This window comes from Camelina sativa, chromosome 20, assembly GCF_000633955.1.
Source record: "Camelina sativa cultivar DH55 chromosome 20, Cs, whole genome shotgun sequence".
Lineage (NCBI taxonomy): Eukaryota > Viridiplantae > Streptophyta > Magnoliopsida > Brassicales > Brassicaceae > Camelina > Camelina sativa.
The window spans coordinates 357019-378217 of record NC_025704.1 but is presented as its reverse complement, the minus strand read 5'-3'; the positions used below and the strand labels follow the sequence as shown (position 1 = coordinate 378217).

The 21199-nt window shown below is 33.5% G+C and overlaps 5 protein-coding genes and 1 non-coding gene across 6 annotated transcripts; 1 reads left to right on the top strand and 5 right to left on the bottom strand.

Annotated features, from left to right (window-relative positions):
- Positions 3017 to 4703, bottom strand: LOC104768330 (mitochondrial succinate-fumarate transporter 1-like). Its single transcript, XM_010492274.2, has 2 exons — positions 4117 to 4703; positions 3017 to 3680 (listed from the first exon to the last, which is right to left on the bottom strand). The coding sequence occupies exons 1-2, from the start codon at positions 4513 to 4515 to the stop codon at positions 3141 to 3143; spliced, it is 939 nt and encodes a 312-aa protein (XP_010490576.1). The 5' UTR covers positions 4516 to 4703; the 3' UTR covers positions 3017 to 3140.
- On the bottom strand, positions 5938 to 7520 carry LOC104768329. Its single transcript, XM_019242041.1, has 5 exons — positions 7399 to 7520; positions 7146 to 7237; positions 6485 to 6546; positions 6319 to 6377; positions 5938 to 6223 (listed from the first exon to the last, which is right to left on the bottom strand). Exons 2-5 carry the CDS (start codon positions 7223 to 7225, stop codon positions 6206 to 6208), a joined length of 219 nt encoding a protein of 72 aa, XP_019097586.1. The 5' UTR covers positions 7226 to 7237; positions 7399 to 7520; the 3' UTR covers positions 5938 to 6205.
- On the bottom strand, positions 7755 to 9691 carry LOC104768328 (protein trichome birefringence-like 3). Its single transcript, XM_010492272.1, has 5 exons — positions 9427 to 9691; positions 9065 to 9305; positions 8799 to 8970; positions 8331 to 8689; positions 7755 to 8240 (listed from the first exon to the last, which is right to left on the bottom strand). Exons 1-5 carry the CDS (start codon positions 9620 to 9622, stop codon positions 7904 to 7906), a joined length of 1305 nt encoding a protein of 434 aa, XP_010490574.1. The 5' UTR covers positions 9623 to 9691; the 3' UTR covers positions 7755 to 7903.
- On the bottom strand, positions 10655 to 10727 carry TRNAA-AGC. The gene has a single exon. It is a non-coding gene; the product is annotated as a tRNA-Ala (tRNA).
- Positions 13174 to 15024, top strand: LOC104768327. Its single transcript, XM_010492271.2, has 2 exons — positions 13174 to 14186; positions 14626 to 15024. The coding sequence occupies exons 1-2, from the start codon at positions 13220 to 13222 to the stop codon at positions 14949 to 14951; spliced, it is 1293 nt and encodes a 430-aa protein (XP_010490573.1). The 5' UTR covers positions 13174 to 13219; the 3' UTR covers positions 14952 to 15024.
- LOC104768326 (trihelix transcription factor GT-3a) lies at positions 16415 to 18479 on the bottom strand. The gene is made up of 2 exons (XM_010492270.1): positions 18042 to 18479; positions 16415 to 17197 (listed from the first exon to the last, which is right to left on the bottom strand). Exons 1-2 carry the CDS (start codon positions 18372 to 18374, stop codon positions 16559 to 16561), a joined length of 972 nt encoding a protein of 323 aa, XP_010490572.1. The 5' UTR covers positions 18375 to 18479; the 3' UTR covers positions 16415 to 16558.

The following is a 21199-nucleotide window of genomic DNA, read 5'->3' as shown; positions in this document are numbered from 1 at the left end:
ATTTCAACTTAATGCATAAAACTAAATATGTTACATCAAACACAATTAATACATAATATCAAATCTATCTTAGTAAAAATTGAAAATACAAATAAAAATTAACAAAATATAATTCGCACAAAAAATGAATCAACATTATTTAGGATATATTTGTTATGTTGTTATCTCATAAGTATTAATTTTACCTCATGTCATTATCAATTTTAAATGAGTGAAATTTATAAAATACAAACATATATAAAGATATAGAGAAATTCTCATCTAATAACTGAATATTCTATCCTATAAATTATGATTTATTTAGAATTATCTTATGTTTTAACATATGCATTACAAAAATACATTTGTTGAAATTATAAAATCAAACATAAAAATTACTAATATTCTTAAATGATACATACTAATATTTGAAAAATTTTAATCGAAAAGAAATTTCATCGTTAGATATTCAGTTTAGTAATCACATTTAATTATCTATTTTATCGTAAAACCATAATTCACTTTTTCATGGATTATAGTTATAAATTTAATAACAAAACTAATATGAGAAGCACATGTATATTGATTAGTATTTTAAATTTAACAATAAAAATAATCAGTAAAAAAATCAGTTAACATTCACAAAATTTTTGGAAATCCAAAAATATCCTAAATATTACTCTTCTATATGTCATAATTTCATAAGTAATACTTTTGTCAATTTTTATCAATTAACCAAAAATTCACTCCTACAAACTTATATATTTAAATTATTTATATATGAGAGAATACATATCTTTATATTTAAATTGTTATTATTTTAAGATTAGGCCAAGAAATTCAATATAATGTATGATTGATTTTGTATAAGTTTAGTTATTGTATAATTTTTAAGATTTTCTTTAGAATAACTATGTGTATCTTTATTGTAAAATTATCTGTATAATTTCTTTATGTTTTGGAATTAACAATTTTTTTTTGTTTGGACAATTCATTTTTCTTTAGAATTACAAAATTGTTGAATTTACTTTATAATAATAAAATTTATTATAATAATTTTATTATTTTAATAATCTACAACATAATAAGATCTTGACAAATGTCGTGATCTTATGAATTAGTAACCTATTTTAATAATCTACAACATAATAATATTTTGATACATGTAGCAATCTTATGAATTAATAACTTTTGAAACTATACTTTATATAATAAAATATTATTTGATAAGTAATTAACTCTTTAATTTGATTTTATTTTGTTGAATTCGGAATATTGTGCTAACGTAAGAGAATAGACTACAACTATTAGTTTATTCTTTTTGTCAAGGGGTTTTCATTGAATAGACAATAAAATGTTGAAATGAAATCATGTCTTTGTAAATTAAGCCTATTTATTAAAAATACAAAATAATACACATCGAAATTTCTTACCGTGTTTAGTGCTATGAATTACCGTCTAAGCTATTGTTTATTTCTCAAACCAACAGAGTGGCGGCCAATAAAATATTCACCAACGTTTTGTCGTAAAGCTTTGGTTTAATAGCAACAGTCGAAATAAACCGAGAAATGAATTCTCTCGTCCAATTAGAATATGTTAAAAGGTGATTACATTTGACGGTTTAACACTATCATTATCCGTGACGTAGTATACAAGAAACTGTCTGAATATACTTTCATTTGCGGCCCAAATTAAATCCTATCTTTAACAGCCCAAATCGAACCATAATACTCAGCCAGAACGGTTGGGTGATAAGAGAGAACCAACAAATCCAATCAACGGTATGAAACAGATCCTTGACCGAATTAGAAACAGCTATCAAAGTTCGACAGATACACAAGACAATCTCGTATACGCAATAAGTTACGTAGGAGACCAAAATCGATAGTATTGTTTTGTTGAATTCAGTAATCACAGATTCAAAGTAAATGACGTAAGTAACGAGACTCGTATGTTAACTGTCTCAGGGAATAATATCTTAGAAACAAGTCAAATTTAGTTATAGAAATCAGTGGCGTGATAAACTTGAAACATGTTCTGCATTTCATTGCGTAGTATTCTTCAATGTTCCAAGTTATACTGATAACGTTGACGTTGATATCACTCTGATCATATTGCTTAATATGGTGAGGGCATAAAACAATCATTCATATACTAGTGATTTTCGCAAAAGACTTAATGTCACGCCTACTTCATCGGACTCTTATTAAAAGAAATTCAAACAATTAATCAAAAATTTCAAAAAAAAAAAAAAAAAGTAAATGAACAAAAGAATGTGGCAGCAAAGAGGAAAAGATCGGTTGTATCAAGAACAAAATAACCGATCAAACAATTCCTCACTCAGGCAGCGAATAAATTGATTTAGGCAACTGGGAAAAAGAGAGAGATCGATGTTCGATTCACTCGGCAAAAAGTTGCCTTTTCACTATAATTCAACAAACCAATTCTTCAAAACTTTTCAAACCAATACAAAAAAAAAAAAACAAATAAGTTTCCCATCAGAGTAACTATGACAATATAGCATCATATGGAATCTGATTAACAGACCCATAGCTTTTTTATTTGTTATCCTCATTAGGAAAAAACTACATAAAAGAGTTTACAAAACAGAGAAAACCATGACAAAACCAAAAAAAAAACGTTTCGAAGAGAATTCACCACTAGACGAAGAAGATAGATGAAAACTCTAAAAAGAAGCCGTCTATAAAAAGGAGAGGGTTGCGAATTGCGATGACGATGATGGTATTAGATGGCGGCGGCGGCTAACAACTAGGGTTTTTGTTTGAAACACAATGCTGAGCGTTTGCATTATTAATATATAAGGGATATGGGCCTTATATGCTGCAAACATGGCCCAAGGAAAACTGACCCAAGCCCAAACTAATATGGACGTGGCGGTTCCAAAGTTTCACCTAATTTTTTTTAATGGAAAACTGGATTCACCTGACATCATCATTGTTTGTTGCCAATTTTGATATGCTATTGTTGTATGTAGTAAACTTTGTTTAACTGCTGACATCAACGGCAACAGAAAACAAAACAAATACAACTCCCAAAATTTGATTAATCGTAACACCGTTATAAATCGTGAGCTTAGTTTTATTTTTTTTGATCAAATCCAAATTGACAAACTCAAATTAAAACACAAAAAACGTGTCTCACTATAAAGGAGCGTTCTGGAGATATCTCATCTCATAAAGACCAGTGACTTGATCTGCAACAGCCCACATGATGGCTTGTCCTGGTGGAATCCTCATTAGCCTCGGCAACAACCCTCTCCACAAAGCCACTAACCCTTCCTCTGCATAAATCGTTCTAATGGCATGAACCATCCCTTTATATCTCACCCCACCTTCACCGTCTCGGGTTTGAGCCATCAACCTAGTTTTGACCACATCAAATGGTCCTGTGCAGAACGGACCAGCTGTTCCAGCTAAAAACCCTGAGATCATTGACTGCCATGGCTGCAAGACTTTACCATCGCCTTCATGTTTGTTCCACAAGAGTACATCAAACGCGTTTTTCGCTGTGAACATTACAGCTTGGTTGGTACCGTTTCGCATAACCGTCGGTGCTGCACCTGACCATAACCCCAATATGCTTTCTTCTCTCACGATGGTTCGAGCACAATGTATAGGTCCTTTGTACTTGAATAGCTCAGGACTTAATCCTTTCTGTTGCTGAAGTCTAATTTTCACCACCTGGAGAGATTTCAAGACAAAGCAAGAACAGAGAACTCAAACAGTGTTTTACTCTCAGGTAAAGGAATCATATGAGATGCAAAAACTCCTTTAAACCATTTCAGTATCAAACCTTATCCCTCTAACCACAACAAGAACAAGACAGAGACTAGAAATGCTTCTACTTACTGTTTAGTATCAGACAGATCTGAATTAAAACAATTTCAAAAGATAGACTAATGTATTGATGAACAGAGAGAGTCTGGTTTTAATCTACAATTTTCAATTGTACTAAAAATCTCTCTGGACAAAAGTAACTAACTATGATTAAACTATAATTTAACAAATTCTAAAGTGCTAATAAAATATTTAAGACATGTGATTTCGTCAGAGTTGTTTTTTGTCCTGTAAAGTTAAGCAAAAGGCAACAAAAAAAAAAAAGGAGAGCTTTTTATACCTCAAAGGGTGTAACAATGGCGAGGGCTTCAAGAACTCCGGCGCCGAATCCGGAAAGCAAACGGCCACGGTTGCTTACTTTTCCGGTCTCTGAATCTTTGAACGCGGATTGAAACATGGCGTTAGATCCCATCCGAAGAGTGTACTTGAGCGTGAGGTGAGTGGCGAACGGAGTTAAACCTTTCCAGAGAGCACGAACTCCTTCGGTGCGAACCACCGTGGAGCCACAGTGGGTGATTCCTTTGTAAGCGCCGACACGATCTAGCTGGAGACGCGTTTTGATTACGTCGATTGGTTGGAGACAACAAGCCTCGACTACTCCGCCTAGTGACCCTGACACTGCTTTCATGTACGCCGGTATCTGTTTCCTCCGCTCCGTCATTGTCGCCGCCGCCGCCATTTTAGAATCCTCCCTCCGCGGCCGAGCGAATCAAAAAAACGGAGAAGAAAGCAGAGAGAGAGAGAGAGAGAGAGAGAGAAAGTTCCTTCTACTTCTATTTATGGTTTTGATATTTTTGGTTTTAAATCAATTTTGCAAGATTTGTTTGCTTACAAAGAAAACAAAAAGGGTTTACTAAACTTTGTTGAATCCTTTAAATACATAAATGTGGAGAAGTGCGAGAGACAGAACACGACCTTTTTTTCCTAGAAGTGTCATTCCTAAAAAATATTTCTAATTACAATTTATTCTTATTCAATAATTCTATTAGAAAGAAAGAAAAAAAAAGGGTTGGTAAAAAAATACGCAATGTATCACGGCTGTTCTGACGTAACGTAACGTTTCTTCAAAAAATACTATTTCATCACAACCAGAATCAGATACTTAGTTTATAGGCGTAAATCTATTTAATCACCATAGAGATGGTAGGTGTTAGTTTATTTGAGGCCTCTTATTTAAAGGACCATATTTGATTTGATTTGATCTCTTCTTCAGCGGTCGTAAATGACCCAACTTTAAATGACCATGCTTCTTTGGTCATTGTCTTTTGTTCGAAAATTGCCAATAGCATTCTTTTCCCTTTTCATTGCCTTTTTTAACGTTTTCTTCTTCTTTGTTTTTTGCTATGCTATTACACGTCTCTTCTTCTTTGTTTTGCTATGCTATTACACGTCTCTTCTTCTTCTTTTTCCCATTCCGACTAGAAAATGCAAAAAAAAAAAAAAAAACATTAGTTAGTATTTAATAAAAACTTAGTGTGTGTGACTGTGCTAAAGGAGCTTCACGTCTGGCACTGTATGAATGCCATTCACAGTGTCTGTCACTTACATCATGGTAAGTACAGTACTTTTAGATCCCGGTACCTGATCCTCTTGGGCATTTTTAGGTTGAGTGATCAGGCAAAAATGTGTCATGGAAATTTCAATTCTAACTCGCACACTAGTCCCAAAAAAAAAGAAGCAATGTATCTACTAGCAATAATTTTATGCTACGATGCTCTGTGACAGTTGTATGATCTTCACTGTGAGTATGGTCTTCACTGACGATATATTTACTCACTGGTAGCTCGGTAACAGTTTGGACTTGGACTTTTTAACCTAAACTGCAGTTGACAATCTTGGATTGTATTTTTGTTTGCATGTGATTGCATTGCTATAACTTCTCTATAAACTAGTAGATAGTATACAACAAGATGTGATTGTCTGATTGATATGTTTTAAAGATTCATTATAAAATTTTTGGAGGATATCAGTGGGGCATGGCTTATTAGATTTTATACTGCTGATCGATTCTAGACATTTTGGCTCGCACACCTGAGACCTTCACGCTCTTACAGTCTTACATTTCACAACTTTTCAAATCGATTACGTATTTACACATAAATTCAAAGCCAGCCCAAAACATAAAGAATCAATAAATGAGCTCTACAAATAAATAGAGGCATACGACGACAGAAATTCCTTGACAGAACTTCATATATAAGGGTCAGTCACTCCGGTCAAGTTGGATTTAAAAGAAGAGAAAGAGCATCAAAAGATCACTGGTTGTTTAACCCACACGCTTATTACTTTTTAACATCCTTTATACAAAGATAAATAGACCTCTCTACTTGAGCTGAGCCATGCAATTATAAGATTCCCCAAGAGAATAATCACTGTTTCTTCATGGACTGCAAAAGTTAACGGAGCAGTTTAGATTTCAATATCACAACGCCTACTGTAGAATCTATGAAAGATTGAAAGCAACAAAAAAAAAACAACTCACATCAATGTTCTTGGCGACTTCTTCCATCTGCTGAGCAACTTTCTCCTTGCTCTCTGCGGCTGGAATAATAAAACAAACCCACTTCTTTAATAAGATTGCGCAACAGGAGGGAGAAAGCAAATACACAACACAAATTTTTATAATGCTTTAAGTTAAAGAGACAAACCCATTTTAGAGAGGTTTTCTATTCTCTTTGAAGTCCTCACAGCAAATCTCTGGAACGCATGGCTGCCAAAACAGAAACGAATTTCACAAACTGTTAATGCTAAGTTATTGTAAGTGTTAACAAAGCAAGAATTACAACCAATCTTGTGAAACAATTGGAGATCCACTAGTGTGCAAAGTAGTGTGGAAACAAAGATAAACAAAACAATAATAGCCTCAGAAATTTCTTAGATTCAAGAGTAACGTCATGTATTTGATCAGGACAAGCCTACGAAAATCATCACCGGCAGCAAACCACTAAAGAAACATATGGAGAAACCAACAAATCTATACAAAGTAGATCCTAAGTTTCCCAAAGCTCAGGAAAAAAATGCATTGCTCTTCAAATCAGGGAATAGCATAAAACAATTCCAAAACAAAAGCACCAAATCTTGTTCAAAAAAAAAAACAAATATATCAAACTTCCTACGCTGCAGCGTATGGTAAATTACGTAGCAGACCAGCTGTAAGTTGAGGCTATATTGCTTCGATATGAACGAGCCGATGAGGAACTTATTTATAAATCCACTCAGCCAGAGAAAGAAGCTTTATATATTTAAAACATCTACCCCCAAATTCGATTTTAAAACCCTAAATCGACGAGTATTAAGAATCGAAAGTACCTGTTAGCCAAACCATTAACTATGAACTCGTTCGCAACGTACGAAATACCTCTGGCAATGAAGTTTCCTCCTCCCGCCATTACCTCACTTTCCTATATCAATTAAAAAAAAAAAAAAAAAACCCTAATAACGTCAATAATTATACCCCCAAATCGAATTCAAACCTAATTTTATGATGGATAAACAAATCAAAACACAAATCAAACAAGATCGTGTAGGAAAAGAGCAGATTTTGCAGGAATCACAGCCTAACCTTATGCAAACGAAGAGGAAGGTTTCGAGCGAGACCCAACAAAGATCGGTGTCAAGTCCCTTATTTTTTACAAATCCCAGATTCGTCCGATGTTATATAGAAGGAGACAACTTCACCGTGACGGCGATTTGAGTTGTTGCGTTACTGGGCTTGATGTCTCCCATCTAACGGCCACGATGTTCTCATATAAAAGATCCAACGGTACATATTACCCCACTAGTCAACTAAACTAACCTAAAAACTCATGGTCCCGAAATTCCTACTTTACCCTTGACTCCTCCCTCAATTAATTAATAGGCCCATATATTTTTCTTACGTGCCAGGCCCATTTAGGCCTTATTTTCATCCAGGTAAAATATAAAAACGGGCCGAGTCTGTTTGATCTTATAATAAAAACGACGTCGCAATCTTATACATACAAAGTTCATCAAACAAACAAATAGAGAGAGGATTTTGATGGGTTTTTCCCGGTTTACTCCTCTTAGTCTGATTCCTATGCATTGATTTACAACAAATTAGCCAATAAGATCCGATTCCATGTATCGGGCAATCCAGGTAGACACCAATGTATACAATCAGCGTGCCGCATTGGATCAGCTCTCTCCTCAGCTGTTAGGATTTTGCCACCAGTCTCGGTGTAAACTGTTGTGTGGGCGTCGATGCGGTACTCAGAGAGCTGCGTGATGTTGATCACTGTCACGGGCGTTGCCATGTGCTTTATCACGCTTGACACCACTTTCATCATCTGCTTGTTGGACCCTGTTCCCCAAAACTTCTTATCCTTCACTGGCTTCGTCTCGTTGAAACACTTTGTGCCGTTTGGCTTTCCCCAGTCTGCACTTCTGCACGTTTTACATAACAACACTTCACGTTAATCACAAAGCAGACACATTACTTCTCCAACCAATATTTAAAACTCAAGATTTGTTTACCTAGTATGAGTGGGAGACATGGTGGTGAAGAAGACTCTGGTCTTATTAGGGTCAACGGTGGAGTCAACCCAATTAGCCCATGTCTTGAGACCTAGCCTATAAGCCACCGCTGTGTCTAGTGCCTCCGCACCACTAGCCCCATTTCCAAACGAACCCCACAGAGCGTTCATGCGGATACCACTCATCCACCAAACGTAAGTGTTGAAAACCAAAATATCTGCTCCTTCCCAAAACTTAGCTCGATCTTCCACTGAGTCCACTTTCACTATCCTTTTCTTCGGATCCAAAATCACAGGTATGTCCGTGTTTGATTCCACGATATATGGTGCCCAATAGAACTCAATTGTAGCATTGTATTCCTACGGATCAACAAAAATAAACAGAGGAAAAAAATTTTAAAATATGTTTTGCTTGCAATACAAGGTTTGAAGGTTTTGCCTTGCTTTGAATATTGATCTCTAAACGTACCTTAGCTTTAAATACAAAGTATCTTTTGCTACGGTTCATTGATTTTTCTCCTTCCGGTATTATTGATTCCACCGAACACACGAACGATTCCCATTGGCTTCGTTGCAACGAATCTCCCACAAAAAGTAGTCTTTTCCCTCTGAGTTTGTTCATTGCTAACTTCGGACTAAATCTGTTTTGGATTTAAACAAAGCTCATAAAGGTTCTGTCTCAAACCCTAAAACAAGTGAGATTATAGGTTGTGTTTAGTAAGTTGTAATATTTACCGTGGAATTGTGCAGTCGTCAGGCTGCCATTCCCACCGAAGATAATCAGTTTCTGGCTGTCCGTTTTTCATACAAGAGAATTGACGGTCGATGTAAGGACATGATCTATCGGTGTAGAGTGGTTCGATTGAGCTATTGTAAACCCATTTCCCTGATGCAACATTACACTCTTCAGGATCGAATTCGAACCTGTCGTCAAGCAATTCCAAAATCTCTGATCTCTCTTTTCGAATTTTCTCCTCTGGGAAACAAGGAAGATTAAGAGGAACATGGTGAGAATACTTGCGTCACAAGAAAGAAACACCAAAACAGGACCAAAAAAAAAAACAGTTTTCAGATTCGAGTGTCACGTATGTGCTTACTAGGTTTCGAGCTAACTTCTTTCCTCGGACACGACTTTAGCTTGAATAAATATGAAGAGGAAGAAGAAGACATCAAGCTGATTCTTTCGGTGTATAAGAGAACGAAGAACATGAAACCACAGAGAACGAGAACGATGATGGAGAGAGGAATCTTCTTGGTTCCTCCTGCTCCTCTGTAAGAAATCAAGAAGCTCATAGTGGCAAATCCGGTAATTTAATGTGGAAAACGTGTCGGGTTTGTGAAAATAGAGAGGGAAAGGTGGTACGAGGGTGTTGGGTTTATATTTTTGGGAAAATATGGATTGAGTAGGAGTGAAGCTAAAGGCATGTTTTGGATGTGTTGCTTCCATCTTTTCCCCAATTTAATAAAGATGTGGTTAGGGGGAGGTTAATCATTCGGTTTTTTTCTTTTGATTAGAATCTGTAAACGTGAAATGCACATTGTTATTGATTAGAACATTTTTTTCATATATTATAAATCTGCAAGACGTCTTCCGAGTTCCGATTAGTTGTATATATTCAATCAAGTAATTTCAATAGGTTAATGTTGAATATTGAAAAAAAACTGGTGTCATTTACTTTACTAACACACATTAGTCTCATTACTTTATAGTTTATACTAAAAGAAAAAGAAAATTAACAGTTAAACACATACGACATCTGAATCATATCAAATTTGGTTACTTGACTCGATTCTTCGATTACTCGTTTTCTTTTATACACTACTAGAACTTTGGTTACAGCTTTGAAGCTTTAAAAGATAAATAGAAACAAACATATTTGGGAAAAGCATCGAGTGACTACTTGATTAGGAATGCTAATCAACTCAATCATCATTCTTAAAAAAGTCGTTTAATGTGATGAGCAAATAGTTGAGTGATTGTTATCTTGGCCGTCGACATCAGAGAGACTAAAACGACGGGGGAAATATATTTAACGTATGGAAACGAAATAAACAGGCACCAACTAGGCAACTAAACAAATAGTTGGTGTTGCTTGTAAAACCAACAATAGTTCCTCTTTAGTTATTTTTTGGTATAGATGATGATCAACGAAAACAATTATTAAAGGCAAACATAAATCATTAAGGCTTCTACTTTCGCAATTAATCATATGCATAACGTATTATTGTTGCAAGATATTTTTTCACTATTAATAATCTAATTTGTATGATGAAGAAAAAGGGGTAAACCAAGAGAAAAGAAAAAAAACAATTAAAAAATAAAAGTGGAGATGCGGGGTATCGATCCCCGTACCTCTCGCATGCTAAGCGAGCGCTCTACCATCTGAGCTACATCCCCAATGTTGTTAGATCACCCAACATTTTGATATTTGAATACTTTAATATGGGCTGTTAATGGGCTTCCGAATATTTTTCTACATTTGATGCACTCTCTCACTCTCAGAGCTTTGAACAATACTAATTAGTAATTTCGATTTTTATTTGTAAAAAGTAAAATAATTTGTAGAGGTGCTTAAAACTTTTAAAGAAAGAAACACATATGCGTAAGGGTAGGGATTGGTCGAGAGTTGATAGGTGAAGGTGATAAGGCAAAAAAGGTCTCCTTGATGGCAATGTTTTCTTCATGCGCGTCAGATATAATTTAGATTTGTCGTCTCTGTTTCCGTTGCCTCTTTTTGTTTCCGGTGTGAACTAAGCGACCGAAGTACTTTCTACTTCATCTTTGATAATGACGCCACGCAGTTAAGATTTTCTTGTGTTTTTTTAAACAAAAATTTGAACGAAAAAAGTTGAAAAAAAAGGAAAAAGGGAAAGTAAAAAAGAATCTGTAAATATTTTATACTACCATTCTCTTCTTTTTCTTTTTTACACTTCGAATTTGAATTTGGAATTTTTGATCTTGACGATCATGCCTTATAAAATAAAATATTTAGATAATAAAGCTATCAAATCTTTTTTTTTTTTAAATATATATATTTATTGAAGACATAACAATAGCTTCATATCCTAAGAAATTAAAAGAAGTACTATATTTTGTGTTACCCGTTGTGCATGTATTATACCAATGAATGAAATTATAAAAACCAACGCTTTCTAAAGTGCCAAAGATAAACATACTATAAAACAAGTAGAAGATCTATATTATGAAACATACTAGACGTATTTAAATGTAATGATCAGACTAATCATATCATTATTAATCTCCCGTAAACTCGGCGACAAAAACAAATTAACGATTACCTTAAAGTTGGTTGCTCCAAGCCTTCGATGTTTTTATTTAATAATAAAGCAAACTAGATAGGTTTCGAAGAGCCCTTTTGCAACTTTTTAATATTCATCTTCTGAAGATTCCTTTTACTATTCGAAAGCTTGATCCCGCCTATTTATATATCTGATTAAGATTATTTAAATCTTCTAAGTATATCTTAAAACGAATTCTTTTACCGTTCAGTGCACATTGAGAATTAAGCCTAGTAGTTTATATTGTTGATCTATCATCCTTAACATTGTGGATAATCCACTGATTGTTTTAAAAAATATTGGTCTATCGTATTAAAATTGACAATTGTGACGTCTAGCAAAAGCTAAATTCTCATTTTATTTCAGAATTACTAACCACTTATTGGTTTTCCAATTTTAAACAGTTGCTTCAAAATTCAAGTTTCAACCTATAGTTAAATATGTTTGGAAAATAAAAAACCATGTATATAGTTAAAAAGCATGACCATTCTTTTTTCTTAATATAAAACTTACGTGAAGGAAAAAAAATCACGAAGTAGTTACATTACATGACCTTTATTTTGAAATAATTGATGAGGCCATTATTAATTGCTGATTTTTTTCAAAAGTACCAAAGTTCTTTTCTTCCGTTGAGTTTCAAAAACAGAATCTTCTCCTGCATATCACTTTGGATATAACTTTATTTTATGATCATGGTTACTTTCTCCCTTATTATGTTACCAATAAATACTAAATCCCCTATTTATTAATAGAGAAGCATTCTTAAAAAATGCTGATGTGTCGTCGCCAGAGAGCTCGAATCACATTTTAGCAAATAATCCTCATTAATTATACTAATTACATCTATGCCATTATAGATTCAAATCAAAATTCATTACATAAATTAAAACTATTTGTAGCCATTTAATTTGAATCTATATTACTATTTTCTAAAAAACAACAAATTATTTTTTAAAATTGATAATTATTCATATTTTATTAAAATAATGTCCACACAAATTTCTCCACCACGTTAAAATTCTTTTCTATATTCAAATATTTCACAGGTGAAATGTATATTTACACCAAATAGTCACCAATTGGAATAATAATAAAAAATTAGTTACATATTTTGTTTTATACAAACGAAACTTAGATCTCAAATAATAATTTTACTATAATAATTTTCTTTGAATCGATTTATCCGCATTATGTGCGGGTTGTTTACCTAGTAATCTATTATTTTGTGATTGTGGTAAGATACATACCAATACGTGAATCTATTCAGAACTATAAATTCGTGTTACGAAATACAGTGAAATATAACGGTGAAGTCACAAAACATATTTTATTCACTTCAAAACAACACAAACCAACTTAATAAACTAATCATAAGCGTTTATTGAACCACAATGTCACTTAAAAATAACAAAATTTCACAGTACTTTTGTTGTTTACCCAAATAGTTTTGCTTTCAAATTAAATAGTTACTAGTTACGTCTGTGGGTCCTCGCAAATAATGTGAACTTGAGTGTTCTTCTTGTCCTTTATAAATACCAAGAACGTCTTGCACATTTTCTAACACACTCTCCTACTAAAAACACTATCACCATGACCCAACGACCCAACCCTAAGACTGGCTGCCTCACGACGGTAGTCCGTCGTCTTTTATGCTCCGGTAGCCAACAAACTCACCCTTCCGACAACATCCTCGACTCTGACGAAACACTCCAACTACTAATCCCTTACGAAGAAAACGAAGAGCCAAAGAAAGAGATCAAAACCGAAACTGAAACCCAAAACGATGACGTCTCTCTCCAAGCTCCTCTTCCTCCTCTTCCTCCTCCTCCTCCTCCTGCTCCAAACGTCGTAGCCAAACTCATGGGGCTAGACCATCCCGCACCAGGATCCAAACGGTTCCGGTATTTTGATGATACCGGTTCGGCTGTCGCACGGAGCAAGTCGGTTAACTTCATGGACTACATCTTAAGAGGTCACGAGGACGAAGAAGAAGAAGAAGACGAGAAAGAAGGTAACCGCCAGTGCCGAAGAGTCAAAGCTTCCGTTTCTTTTCGCGAGATAGTCCCAACCTCGGCGAGATGGAGCTCCAATAACCAACAAAAGAAACACGACTTTTTGCTGTCGTATCTCGACAAGCTCGACGAGAAGAGGGAACTTATCGGATCATCGTCTTTTTCAAGGTCTAGAAGGTTCGAGAAGGTTGTTGTAGAAGACTCCAAGAAGCCGCCATTGCCACCTCCGGCGAAGAAGAAGGAGAACGAGAAAGTGGCTAAGAAGTTTAAAGACGAGCCTAGAAAAGTTGCGAAGAAGAAGAAGAGTGAGAACAGAAGTGACGTTAACGGAGCTAAGAAAGTTCGTTGGTTCCTTTCACCGTCCAAGAGTAAGTCGTCGGAAAAGACTGCGCTTCTAGGAGAATCAAAGAATATTCGGGCGGATGAGTTTGTCGGAAAAGAGAGCGAGTCGCCGGAGAATAAGTCTAACGCGAGTCCAGTTTCGGTTCTTGATCGAGATCTTTATGATTATCTAATCCTTGACGATGACTACTACTTCTCAGGAGGTGAGTCTACGAAATATTATTTTTATTTCTTTACTTTTATATTTTTTTTAAAGATATATCATATATATATTTGAACGTAAATTAATTATTTTAAAAATCTTCTTTGAAAGTTTGCCAAAAGAGAAACTTCTGATGTTTAGTAGGTAAAAATTTGGTCATTGGTCAACATTTTAAGTGTTTAACCCATTCAGTGCACTTTATTTGAAATACTTAATAGTATCATTCAAAATTTTGACCAATACAAGAATTTTCCATAAACGTCGGATAACTCTTATTTAAAATTTAACCTTTGAACATCTTCTTCCCTTTGAACATTTTTTCTTGGTTTTACTGTAAAAAAAAGCTGCGAAAATGAGACTTTATCAACATTTTCAAGAATTTTTATTTGTATTTTCCCAATCATATTTTAAATGTCACTTTAATTTGAAAAAAAAAAAAGGAGATTCAGAAAGTGCATCGGAGTTGTCAACAACAAAGCAAGTAGAGACAACAACAAAATCTTCATGCTCTTCATCACCAGCAACAACAAAAACAAGTACCAAGAAAGAAACCAGCAATGATTCTGAAGAGACAGAGTTTATCACAAAACTAATGAATATGCTCTCAGATCTGTCTGAAGAAGACATGAAGTCTTCCACTTGGGTTTCTGCTTCGTCGTCAACTAAACCCGTTGACTTTACTCAGGTCGAAGATCTTTGTGTCGAATTTGGTCAAGAGATTCTTGACCTTGTTATGGACCAGTTAGTTGATGAACTCTGTATGTAATTTCAATTCCAGATGTCAGTTAATTATCAGAAGTATGTCGTTTTATAATCTTATAATCCAATCGTTAACCAAAGACTCGTGCAATTTTTACCATTCATATTTTCTGAAATTACTAGGCCAATATAAGTTATTGACCACGGGTAACATTTATGATTACTACCAAAGACTATGATACCTATCCTAAACACAAATATATCGTGTGTTGAAACACACACGATAACCAAAATATATAGCACAAGGATAATCTTGGTGACTCGTATCATAAGAATAAAATTATTATTCAAATTCGATATGATGAGAAAAATTATAAATATATAAGTAGTACTGGTCCAAAAACAGTCAAATCGGTTTTCTTCTGAGATATGCAGAGCCCCGTAACTTCGAAATACGAACTGTCTTCTTTATGTCTATTTCACATGCAAATCGTGGTCTCCTTCTAACGTTACTTCTTTGACGTTTTTTTGTATTTTTCTGGATTTTTATTTTTTTTGTTTTTTGGTTCACATGTAAAATCCTTCAACATTTTCCCACTCTAATATATTTAAATTTTGAATTTATTAATTTTTTGAAAAAGAAAAAGAAAAACGCAAAAGTCATAAATGTCGAATTGTTTTCTCGTACCCATGACCTCGATCTCAGGGATTGTTCCAAGGTTGTAAACCAATAGAGCTAACGCGGCGAATGAGTCATCGCGTGTTTTCTAAAATTAACGCAGATACAGTAAAATAAATGTGAACGCGTCATAACACGGTTTCATGTTTTGTGTAATTTAACTGTTCTGCTCGCGCGATGTGTTGGTATAAGCAAGCTGTCTTGCAAGAGAAGAAAAGAATAAAAAGAACAAATTATTTCTTTATAATTTAAAATAGGTCTCTACTTATGAACAAAATAGGTTATATTAATATATATGTGTGTATATATGAATATGATGATCACAAATAACGCGGAGAAGTAATGTGTGACAAATGTGAATTGAAAATTTGGAACAAAGACTTTTTTTTTGTATAATTTTATTGTTTATCGTCTGATTAATAGTTATGAAACATTCTTAGTAACAGAATAAAGTAGCTTAAAGTACTAAACCAATTTGTTTTTCGACACCTATAACTATCAAAAATAGAATTCAAATTAGCATCTAATTATCTACACAGTGGTAGTTACTTTATGCACATATATAGGCGTCCTTATTTTTATCAAATAGAATCGTTATATTAAATGTGAGGTTGGTCAAATTGAAGTGCTTACATGCTCGCTCTCTGCTTCTAGATCAATTAAAGCTCATTTAAATCTATAAACTATGAACACAAAGACTTGGGAAAACATTATGTGAGGGCGCTTACAACAAATTTAATTTGATGAATTTCCAATTAAAAATAAGGAAACCAGCCTCCCGGATCCATCGAGCCTTTGATTATATAATTCGCAATCCTATTTTCATAACCACGATATGGTAACATGCGGACTATCAAAATCTGATATTTTATATTTTTCTTTTCGAATATAATTAATATAGTTCATATAAATAAAAGGAACATTAATTTAGATATGACCTAATTGATTTGCCTAGCAAATTAACTCATGTTTATGAGTAGCCTATTTATGAGAAATTAGAAACCTTGATTACGACCATGATCATTATGATCTCTATTAAGCTTATTAAGCAAAGCATCAATGAGAGTGTCTCTCTTCTGAGCCCTAACTTCTTCTCTCATCCGTCTCTCTTCCTCTCTCTCCATCCACCTCCTCTCCGCGGCAGCTCTCTCCTCCTCTAGTTCCGCCATTCTCTTCCGCCACTCTTTCTCTCTCTTTTCCCTCTCTCTCTCCTTCATCTCCCATGCATCTCTCCATTCCTTCTCCATCTTCACCGTCTGCCTCATAAACTCCTCCAATACTTCTTTTATTGTACTGCCAGCCGCGGTTTCAGCTTTAGTTACTCCTTTTCCTTTTTTAGCACGTTTTCTTGGATTGGCAGAAGTACTAGTAGTAATCACTTCTGTCTCTTTCTTCTGTGTCTCTACTAAAGATAATAATTCCTCGTTGATGTCTTGATTTGGCTCGTCAACTTCTTCTTCCTCTTCTTCATCATCATCAGATGAAAATTGATTATGTTTTCTCTTTGAAGAAGTGCTTGGTTCTGTGGGGTCTGACCACAGCATTCTTTGCATTCTTGCTGCAAAAATCGATTGAATTTCATTGTGGAATGGGAATTGCTGCCTAATAGCATCTGGCTCTGTCGTCTCACACGCCTGTCCCATAATTATTCAACATGTTATATATATAGTACTATACATAAATATTTATAAGTATGTAAACATGTAATAGCTATAGCATATAAATAATAATAGATAGCAATAGCCTATGCTAATTTTTATAGCTTACCAAAGTATCTTAACTGGAAATCATATATAATCTCGTACACACATGTTCATCTATCGTATAATAAGAAAACAAAAACATGTTCAACTATATCACGTTCCTTTTAGCATACAATAAAAGACGTTTTCAACAATCTTGATGCTTTGTGTTCATCAGTAACGTACGGTTATTATTAGAAATCTTATGCACTCGTTATATAACGGTTATATATTAATATTTTAGTGGCATGTTGTGAACACGAGATGTTACTTACATAACATACTAACCATGTGATAAACGAACAAAAAGAAAGATTAATTATGGTATAACGGATCAAAATGTGAACATAGGCAATATCATGATGAAAGCTCACCAGTAAACGCGTAGAATATTATTCTCTAGCTCGTTACCATTAATGGCAGGACAATATCTAAATAACCTTGGAGATTAGGTTAAGCTCATTAATTGATGTATATATAATATAGTTCACCTATACATACACCATAAACTAGGTTTCCATTTCAGTATGCATACTTTCATGTCTAACCACACAAACTAGTGATAAAATACAAAACAAATAACTATATAGTTACAAAAACAATAGAAAATGCTATTCTAATAATGATGCATATAGATACTTGTAATCATGTTCATTTAACAACATTTATATATAGGTGTGTATATATAGAGACTATAGAGAGAATCATTTAGTATAAATATAGTTGAAGGGGTAACCTTGTATCTGGTGACGAGGTTCTTCCACTTGCTCTTACATTGTTCAGGGCTACGGACAAAACCTTTGTCGGCCATCTTAGCAGCCACGACTTCCCAAAGAAGCTTATTACGTTTGGTCTCCATGAAAGTCTGATCAAGCTCTTCTCTTATACCCAAAAGCTCCTTTGTCTCCTCTATGCTCCACTGTGGGATTCTCTCACCTCCTCCTCCGCCGGGATCCATCGCCGCCATCGTGCTCTGAGATGGAGGAGGAAGCTGTTGCTGTTGAATCAAGTGATGATGATGAAGCTGATGGTGGTGGAGGTGATGTTGGAAAGGGTTACGTCTGTCCATTATTGGAATCGAATTGTCTTTGTGACGTAAAGAGAACAAGAAGAGATCAAGTTTTTTTTTTTTTGGGGTTACTTATAAATGAAGAAGAGAGAGGCTGCTTTGAGAAAAGAGGAGAAGACAGAGAGGAAGAAGAGAAAAGAGAGAATTTAATTAATTTATAAGGAAGTGTGAAAAGAAGGTGTGAAATCGTCAAGGGACGATAGAAGTGTAGTTTTTTGTTTTTTTCTCTAAATTATATATAATTAATAGAGATTTTTTAAGAAAAAATATTGAATATACTAGAAGTAATCGAATTATTTAGTTGAATAAAATACGAACACGAATGTCTCTTTTCATTTAGTGAAAAGGACATCATATATCGTGATTACATTACATTAGAAAAATAATAAGTTTAGATTTCTTTCTTCGGATATAAAAGTCGACATTTAAAGCAGCTAACTGAATAAAATCATACTACTTTTCTTCGTATTACAAAATTTTCTCGAACTATAATTTTTTTATTTTTTTTATTTTACAAATTGATTATTTCTGTTCTATCATGCTTAATTAAAAAATTGTAAAGTGGTCGAAGTTTTTTTTTTTCTTTTTTTACTAGAAGGCCGTTTTTGTATAGATGACCCTTTTTTTTTTTTTTGGCCAAGCTCAAGTGCTAAACTCAACGGCCTCATATTTATTTTATTGGTAGTTACTAATTTTGTCCCAATATAGTACTTATAATACTGCGTTAATATTTCGTCATGCTTACGAGTTATGTATGAGTGCCAATCTGATTTATAACCTTTATTTTCCTCCTCTTGCCTCAAATTAAATAATCATTGCTGGCCTTTATGCCTAGTCAATTGACCCACTAGATTTTCTTCTTTCCGTCAGTCTCGTATTTTTTCCTTCGAAATTATATGTAATTACAAAATTTCATCTTAAAAGTTATCTGATGGTTGACAGAAAAAGAATAACCCTATTGGAGATCAAATACACTTTTAAAAGTTAGATGAGCTCAATGGAACAAATTTATCAGAATTAAACAAGCAGTTACATAAGCTTTCCTGGTTGTTAAATATGTATAGAGGAGAGAGTATTTAATTTAACTAGTTGACAGACACCTAACGTTCCTATAAGAAACGACTTAATTTTAGCTACTGAAAACAAGAAGACTACGTACCGTTATAATTAATAAAGCTAACAAATTGATTGGAAATGTAAATTCCCCAAAGAGAGAAAAAAAGACGACCGTTCATGTGTTTGAATAATGATATTTGCTAAATGAATTGATGAACTATAACATGGATATTTCCGTAGTCGGCACAAGAAGAAATAATTAATAATAAGAGGGAACAGAGAAAAATGTACTGATGAGTATGTTTGGATCCAGTACTGCAATATACAACTGTCAGATTCCCAGAATATATATGGTAAGTACATACATATATATGAAGCCGCGTCATTGCAGTGACATTAGCTAAGTAATATCGTACGGTGAATTATGAAACTTGAATCTAAAGAAAGATTCGTGGGGGTGTTGTGTTAAAAGAAGTATATTATCTGTATAGAGAGAGTTGTGGGGTTTATAGCATCTGTGTGTGATGGATGTGTAAGAAGAAGTAACAAAAAAATAAGTCAGCGAAGTGGTCCAAATGCTGATGAACGGTGTTGAAAGTAAAAAACAAAACTTTTACATAACATGCAACTAGACTTGGCTCTCCCACCTGTCATCCCACGTGGATTGATTCACACGTTATTACTACCCCTAGTCTTATACTGTAGTACGTACTTCTTAATTCTGTTAGGCCAACTCCAACGGAGACGGCAAAACATTAAATTTGGTGTTAATTTACTCCAATAGAATGGCAAAACAAACATTACTACTATTTTTTTAATGTTTTGTGAATAGTGTAATATTATTTACAAAACACTAAAAAAAATATATTATTTTTATTTATATTTTTGCTTTAAAATATATTTAAATTATTATCTATTAACTAAAAATTAGATATATCATCAATATTTTTAAATCTATCTTATTACATTTAATAATATAAACTAGAAACTATAATTAATATAGTATAAAATAATAATTACGACTAAATTTCAAAATAAATATCAAATTTAATAAGATTAAAAGTTCATACTAAACTTCACACGATGATGCTTGATTTCAAAAATTTTTAACTTGACACAGACAAATTAAAAATCGTGAAGCACATATTGAACTTCGAAATGCATTAATTGAGCACTTATGGTTCAAATTTAGTAATATGTAATTTATTTCTTAATTTAAAAAAGTATTTTTTGTTATTTTAATTTATTGATTGTAATTTTCTATTAAGTACTGAATTGAAAGAAATCGTTTATATAAATGTTGATGTTTTATTAAACTATTTAAAAAATTTAGTTTAATAATATAATGATCAAAAATTTTATTTTTAGTGTGAAATTTGATGTTGTGGTTGGAGATGAAAAACTTTTTGAAACACCAAACACACTAAATTTAGTGTCAAAATTTGGTATTTTAGTGTTTTATGGTTGGAGTTCCCCTTATATGTGTCGTCGATTCATCCAATTTCAAGCTAATCTAAATTTTTCGTTCAAAATCTGTGGTCTTTACAACAGTTTTTTAAAAAGTAGAGGAGACTGGGAGTGAATGCATTACGAAATAGAAAAATTGAATAATCAAATACTCTCTCCGTTTCAAAATATAGGATGTTTAAGGTAAGGCACACATATTAAAATAGTTTATTTTTCTTTTAAAAACTATTAATATATTTAAATTAAAAAAGATTTAACCAATAATAAAGAAAACTACATAAATAACAATTACAAATTATTAA